Source organism: Lathyrus oleraceus, chromosome 1, assembly GCF_024323335.1.
Source record: "Lathyrus oleraceus cultivar Zhongwan6 chromosome 1, CAAS_Psat_ZW6_1.0, whole genome shotgun sequence".
Lineage (NCBI taxonomy): Eukaryota > Viridiplantae > Streptophyta > Magnoliopsida > Fabales > Fabaceae > Lathyrus > Lathyrus oleraceus.
Window position 1 is genome coordinate 168,470,778 of NC_066579.1, and position 8,516 is coordinate 168,479,293.

The 8,516-nt window shown below is 30.3% G+C and overlaps 1 protein-coding gene across 1 annotated transcript; it reads left to right on the plus strand.

The window, feature by feature from the left end:
* The first annotated feature begins 3,347 nt into the window (after nt 1-3,347).
* Nucleotides 3,348-4,013, plus strand: LOC127097623 (uncharacterized). The gene has a single exon (XM_051036124.1). It carries the CDS (start codon nt 3,348-3,350, stop codon nt 4,011-4,013), a length of 666 nt encoding a protein of 221 aa, XP_050892081.1.
* The last annotated feature ends 4,503 nt before the right edge of the window (nt 4,014-8,516 follow it).

Sequence of the window (8,516 nt, forward strand, 5' to 3'; positions counted from 1 at the left end):
TATTTAATAATTATCATATTTTGTTCTTTTTTATATATGATTTAACAATTTTTTTTGAGATTAATTACTATACACTGTCAGTGTAAAAAGTTTTACACCGTCGGTTTATCACTATCACCCGTTTGTATTACTTTATAGATTTTTAAAATAAAAGTCAAACTTCTTTTAATATCCAACGTCTATAATTAAGTGATGGTATAAAACTCTTTTACACTGACAGTGTATTTCAATTAATCTCATTTTTTTTATATGATTGGATATGTCCAACTATTGTTTTTGCTAACAGTGTTATGAATTAGATTTCATATTCTTCGATCTTTTTTCTTTTTTTTCTTTTTTATTTAATAATTTTTCCTAATTAAAAAAATGAAATTAAAATTTAATTATAAAAATAGTATCAATTATTAACAATTTTAATACACAAATGTTTTTTTAAGCTATTATTATCTTTTATCGTAAATAAAGATCGTTGGTATAAACCATTCAAATTAAAAAATTTAATTGTGAAATGAATTTGTTGATGATTGATATTATTTTTATAATTTATCTTTCAAAAGAGAATTAATTAATATTTTAATTAAAATAATTTTTATAAATTGTAGAAAAATGTCAAATAATTAGGGTTATTTTGGTAAATAAATAATAATGTTGTCGAAAATTTAAAAAAGATCTTACAAAAAGAGAAAAAGCTCAAGAAAATTTTATATTTAAGAATGAATATAATATATTTAAAAGTATTATTTTAATGGATGTTAATCAAACTAATCTTAATATTTTAAAATTAGGATAATGTTAACTTGTGCCTAGGACATAAGTTAAGAAATCCATTTATATAAAATTTGTATTGAAAACAACAGTTAAAAAATTAAATTTTATATTTTTAATATAACCAATACACAAAGGTAATGTATCTTTATTTAGTTCTTAACTTGTGTCCTTAGGATACAAATTAGCATTACCTAAAAAATTATATAATATATATAACAATTTTAAAAAGAATTTTTATTAAATTTCTTTTAATATAAATTATATTTTCTTCGCACTCAATTGCATATATCAATTTCTTACACATATGCATAAAACAAGAGGAAATTGAACTGTAAAAGTAGCACTATCACAAACTAAAAAACAAATACAAATAAATGAACTTATAGATAGCACAGAAAGCAAGGGACAGTTAAAGAAAATAAAAGCTGAAAAAGAGGACAAACTTGAAATTGTATTGTAGCATGTCGTCACCAATATTGAAATAAGGGTGAAAGTCTTCAACAGTTCCAAAATTTTGAATAAAGAGAAGAACAATCCATGGCATAGTAACTAGTTGACTGTATTCTAGTTCTAGCATGTCATCACCATTATAATAAGAGTGAAAGTCTTCAACAGTCCTTGCATAATTAACTATATTCAAATTCAAATCCATTTTTATTAACTCATAATTTAGTCATTCCACTTCAATGTTTCAAACTAATAATTTTCAATTTTTATTTTTCTCAAATGTAAGTTTTTTTTAGTTATGACAAATTAGTTTTTTACAAGAAAAAAATGATTAAATTGAATTAAGAAGATCAAAGATGCAAATGTGATGAGTATAAAGAAATAAATAAAAAGTTAAAATGTGATGATATAAGATCAAAGAAATGTGGTTGTTCATTCCGGTTGTATGAGTACTATCTGACTTCAAATGTGTAAAATTTACTATGGTGTGTGGTGTACACAATCTTGAAGATTTGTCTCAACATACTTGTATGTATCGAAATTATTGGAAAAGATTTCGATTTGATGATGACGGATCATCAAAGATGATAAATAAGATATATCTATTATGTTAAAGTGTCGAAGGATTTAGGAAATATTTAAAAAAATTGATTAAAATATGAAGTTTCACATTAAAGAGCAGATGCATAAGATAGTTATTCCATAAATCAATGAGATGATATCATATACGAAACTGGTAAAATAAAAGGTTCTTCAAAAAAAAGGTCAAATCCACTCATAATGATGATTAAACCAAGTAGTCACCATCATTTTATGAGCATGTTGACACCCTTCATCAAGATACTTCACTTTAACAATCATCTTAGTTCAAAAAAACTTCTAGCAAAGGTGCGCATATTAGCAAAAATCACCTTATCCATCTTAAAAATATATATATATATATATATTGAAGAAATGCATATTTTATGCACCAACACACACTACTACAAATAACCCTATTTAACCTCAGACGCGAAAGAGATATAACTTCGATTACACATACCAAGTAACAAATGGCGATATGAAAACCCGAGGTCATATGTCATAAATATTTTTTAAAGAAATTTAAATGTACTAAAATGAAGTTGTTGAGATTCGAATTCTTGTTCTCTAAATACTTTACGCCTCAGTTTCCAGCTAAACTGAGGGAATATATGGTATTTTAAGAAAAAATAAATTAAAATGTGACGCGTCTATGATTTACACCTCGATTTTTTGTTGGATGATGTGAAAGTTTCATCATAAAATATATTATTTATAATAGTGACATTGACAAAATTGTAGATGTTTATGGTGCATGTAACTGCAAATTTCACCTTATTTTAACGTTAATTAGAAAGGGTGAGGAAAATTAGATTCATGTCTATCATAATAATGAACAATTAAGTTTGTTATAAAAAAAGATCATGAGTATTGTATATCATCTTCATCGGAACTGATGTGATAACAAACTTATGAGTAATAGATACTATTTTAAGTGAATAAGATTTTCAAGATTGTTTTGAAAAATATTTTCAGAAACAATAACAAAATTGTTTTGATGAATTATATAATGATAGTGAGACTTTGGGTTAGATTGCAACTATTATAAGCACACGTATGTTAATAATCAATTATACACATTTTATCCATTAATACTTAATAGAAAATTTTACCCTATATCCCCACACTTATCCCCCTATCCCAATATTTTTTGAAATATTCCAAATTTATCCTTGTTCATTTTTTTTTACTTTATATTATTCATTCAAGTCAAGCAAGAGCAATTGTTGAGAATCCCTACCACGCGAACTGAATAATATTGAGTGACGAAATCCGATATGTATTTTTATCAAATTGAAAAAATTGTAACACTGTTTTCCAGTTTTTATGTTAACAAAATTGGATAACTTGTTGTGTAGTCACCTGTTTCGTAATATTCAACTAGATAACTTCACCAAGTGTTTTCGATTCTTTATTTTCATTAACTAGATAACTTCTCTGTAAGTGTTCTAGTGTTGTATTTTTTTAAACCGAATATCTTACCTTGAAGTGTTCCGAAACTCATTTTTTTAAATTTTATTAATTTTTTTTTACATTTATATTTAGCGGGTATGGATACGCATTTGATGATATGCGATAAAAACCAAACATGTGTAGATACCACTGAGATATTCTCAGTTGCAGAAAAATTTGATACACGAGAAGAGATGACTAGGTGGATTAGGGAGGTTGGAATCCGAAATAGAGTGACGGTTATAATAACCCGTCCGGACACCAAAACTAGCAAGAGAGGAAGAAGTGACAAAGTCATATTTGGCTGTGATAGAGGCGGAAAATACAAAGAAGGAGATAGTAAAACACAAAGTGCTACCAAAATATGTCGTTGTCCATTCAAAATTAGGTCAACACCGTCAAAAGATAATTTTGGTTGGAATATTGACGTAAAATGTGAACTTTACAACCATGGTTTACCGGATATATTTGAAGGTCATTTGTTTGTAGGTCGACTTAATGATGATGATGATCAACAACAACATATTGTTGATTTGACAAAACGTCACGTTCCACCAAGACATATATTGTTGTCATTGCAAGAACGATATTCAAAGAATGTGACTCGGATCACCCAAATATATAAACATAAGAGTAAAATGCGGAAAGACATAAGGGGTCCTAGAACGGAAATGCAACATTTATTTAAGCTGATAGAGGATTCAGATTATGTTTATTGGAGTAGGAAAAAAGACGAGTCAGAAGTTGTGAGAGATATCTTCTAGGCCCACCCAGAATCAGTGAAGTTGTTGAATATGTTTCCTAATGTGTTGATTATGGACAATACGTACAAGAAAAATAAGTACATGAAACCTTTGTTTGAAGTAATTTGTATGACATCAACTGAGTTAATATTTGATGTTGCATTTGCCTATATGAAGCTGAGCAAACAAAGAATTTTTGTTCGGTATTGGATAATTTGAAACAGTTGTTTACTAAGCAAGGGTTATGGACACAAGTGATTCTAACTGATAGAGACCTTACTTTGATGAAAGCAATTGAAATAATATTCCAAGGATAGTTAATTTACTTTGTCGATTTCACATCAACAAAAATGTGAAAGAAAAGTGCAAGGAGTATGTTGTGAATGATATACGAGAGTCGATAGAGAAACTATGGTATGAACTTGTAAGGGCTAATGATGAACTATGGTATCAACAACTATATCACCTTGAGCATGCATGTATGAATTTTAGACCATTTTTTGATTATGTGAAAGACACATGGTTAACTCCTCACAGGCATAGATTTGTTAGAGCTTAGATCAACCAAATGTTGCATTTGGGTAACACCACGAATAATAGGTAAGGTGTTTGAAATTATCCATAGTTTGTTTATCTTAATATTAAGTATACTGATTTAAGTTTTTTTAGGGTTGTGTTTGCGCATTGGAAACTAAAGTAGATGTTGAAGAACAATTTAGGTGATATGTGCAAATGTTTAGAGGCTATGAATGGTAATATCAAGGTACAATTGGGAAATATTAGAGCTTCATTTTATAAGAGTTTTTATGAAGTTGAGCACACGCATACTAGTCCATTTAATGGGAATTTGCATGGTTCACTATCAAGAGCAGACCTGAGCTCAAAAGGGCGCCAAATGACATCAACGGTTTCAATCCATCCAACACAGACCTGAGCTCAAAAGGGCGCCAAATGACATCAACGGGTGTCAATCCATCCAACACAGACCTGAGCATATCAACCTTCTATGCGCCTTTCTTGTACATTCATTTCATCTCCCTATGAAGTGGACTACCAATACCAACAATCTTAGAAAATCCTCTCTTGCCAATAGTTGGAAACTACTTATGAATCTAATATTGACACAACATGAATATTATCAATTAAAATGATTGTAAATAAGTTAATATAATTTAAAATAAAATTAAAGTAAAACGTTTGTACTTGTAGCAAAGAGGAATATCCCCCAAGCTGATTGTATGTATAAAAGGAAGCATCTCCTATATATCTGTAGAGTGTTACAAGTGCACTTGTCCCCCAACAATATCTACCACATCCAGGAAAGTCCCTAACTAGTGATAAATATTTTATCTCTAAAAAATTAAAAGTCTTGTCGGCAAAAATGATTCAGCCTACCAACAATAGTGTAAGACCCCAATTTTGACCCTAAGATCCCTCATGCAATTTCATCATATGAATTGGCATTGAGATCATACTTTGGCATCCTCCTTACCCCTCTTTCATTGGGTTTGCTTTGGGAGAGATCACCAAGCACTATGTGATTGTATCATACTTGTATATCATCATTTTACTAACCAAAATACCCAAAATATATCTTTGCATTTGCCTAACTCTTTTGTAGGTAAGGCATGATCATTATTGATCTATCAAGTTAATATTTAGGGTTTAAGATCCTCATATCTAAGAGCACAACCAAGGATTGATTCACAATGTATCAAAGCATCATATATGAGTCCCAATGATCTCTACATGTTATATTGATCAGGCATTCTTCAAGAATTTTGAGGTGATTTGCCTTGGAAACCCTAGTTTGACTGGGTATCTTAAGTAACTTCTCCAACAAGCTATCTCACCAATTGATCAAATTTATCAAGGGACATTTAAAAACTCATCATATTATGCATATATGATCTACCATGAGCCTAAAAAGTCAATATAATTGGAAGTTAGCAAGTTGGTGGATGGTGGTTGGCCAGATGAATTCATCTAATCAAAATTGGGTCTCCCTAGACCCTATCTCCTACAATTTTCACCATATGAAAATGATTCCAAGATGAAAGTTACTCTAAATGACATTACAAACAACTTTCATGTTTAAGTCTAGAGCTAATTTTGCTTGGAAAGTCATTTTACATGCTGAAACATTATAAGTCATTTTGTTTAAACCCTAATTTGAAAGTCAACTACAAGACCATAACTTGCTCAATATTTATGATATTAAATGTTTCCAAGTTTAAAAATAAAATTCAAGATGTATACTTCAACTTTTATGTTTGGAGTGAGAGCTAAATCAACTTTTATGAGCATGTGATATGAGGAAACATTATAGGTCATTTTTTCCCTATACCATTGAACAAGTGATTTTCCTCAACTTCAAAAATGCATAACTCTATCATTTTAAATTGAAATTACATGAAATTTATAACCATTTTGAAGGTATTTGAAATAGCTACAACTTTGATGAAGACACGTTTCTCATTTGGAGCTTACATAAAAAGTTAAGTAAGGTGGAATATTGAGATATATGACTTAACACTTAGAAAAAATTTCAACATGTTGAAATTTCCAAACTTCCACCTCAAAATTCACCATGATATAAGTTCTAAATGAAAAAGTGTCCAACATCAAAGTTGCTCCCCTTGATCTAAGATTTCCAAAGAGTCCTATTTCATGCATTTTGGATGAGGTTTGTTAGGGCTGCGCATGGTCTAAACATGTTTGCATCAAGTGGAAAAATCAAATGTCCAAAACTCCATTTCATATTGCCTTGCCATTCAAGCATCATTTGAACTTCAGTACAGTTGCAATTGGATCAAAATGGATTGCTTCATGGGCCTGTACACGCCCATGCAAGATTGTGCATCACATTGCCAAATTTAGCAAATTTTCAAGTGTGCAATTATCAATCCCAAATGATATAAATACAAGGCCTCTGAGCTCATTTCAAACACACATTGTGCGCCAGCTTTTCCCCCCAATTGAAACTCTCATAATTCAAAGGAAAACCTGAGAATTTTCAACTTGAAAATTGATTTTGAATCTCACTATTTGGAGATTCAAAAACTCTAGGATCCAAAGCTTTGTTTCATTGCCAAACCACTTCCGCAATCTCCTCGAGTATGATCAAGTCAAGTTTGAAGCAAGCAAGATCAAGTCCTGCATAGCATTGAAGGTAATTTTCAGAAATCTTCTTCTCTTCGATTCTCACTCAATTCTCATCAATTCTCTTGGATCTTTGGTTGTCTGAAATCCTACCAATGTAGGCAAGAAGATTGAGTTGATTTGAGGTCAAATCGAAGCAACTCAGTTGATACACCTCAAAATTCAACTCCTCATATCTTTCTATATATTTGGAGTTAGTTGAAATTGAGGTCAGATTCGTGCTCTACGCCAGTTTTTCTTTCAGATCATGTCCTCTTTTTTCATTTTTTTATGATTATGACTGAACCAGTCCGGTGAGCCTCGCCTGAGAAGGTGACCGGAGTTCCAGCGATGGTGGTGTGCTGGACAGGTTCTAAGACATTGATCTCATTTGAAATGTTTTAATATCACATGTTGGTTCTGATTACCATTGGTGTGGCACGCTGACTCAAGTGTACCATGGAGCGCGCATTTTCATCTACTTGATCTGCCACCTCAATTAATGAGGAAGATCAAGTGGTTCACATTTTTTCTGATTATTTGAATTTCATTTAATTTGTTTTATTTTCATTAATTCATATTAATTTTAATATTGATCCAAAGAATATGAGAGTTTCACCAAAAAAATTTAAATAAAATCCTTTTTCATATTTTGAATTAAAATTATTTTTTGGATCATTATTAATATTTTTCATGATTTAATTGATTTTATGGTTATTTTTAATGGTTTAAAAATACTTTTAAGTTTTCAAAAAATCTGAATTTTTTTCTCCAAGGTCCTTTGACCTTGTTTGACCTATGATAAAAAATCATGGTCATTTCTTTGGTGTTTTGATGAGATTTTAGGAATTTAACAAACCTTATTTAATTTAATGAATTATGTTTTAGTATTTTTAAATTGAATAAATGCCAAATAATTGTGTTGAGCCATTTTGATTGTTTGTATAAGTTTGACTTATGTTGTTGGGCCTTGGTCAATGTTGATTTGACTTTTTAGGTTATGATCATTGGATTTAGGGGATTGATGGAATGTACATTCCATCTCCCAAAATGAATGAAGGATCTTAATTTGGTAAAAGTCCTCCTTTGTCCAATTTGAGTTTTGATCTATTCCCCTCCCTCTTCATCTAATTCCTTTCTTTATGCATCCATTTCATTTGGCCTATGATATCTCAAGGTCCTAAGGCTAGTTAATTGAAAAATCAACATAAGTATGGATGAGATTATGCCACCTCTTTTGCATATTCTTTTATGTGTGGTATGTTTCATGAGCATAGTCCGTTATACTATGTCTCTAACATGCATTAACACCAAAATTCTATTCTCCAACCTCAAATAGTCATGACTTTTACATAAGTCCAATTTCGATTGCTTAACATAGCG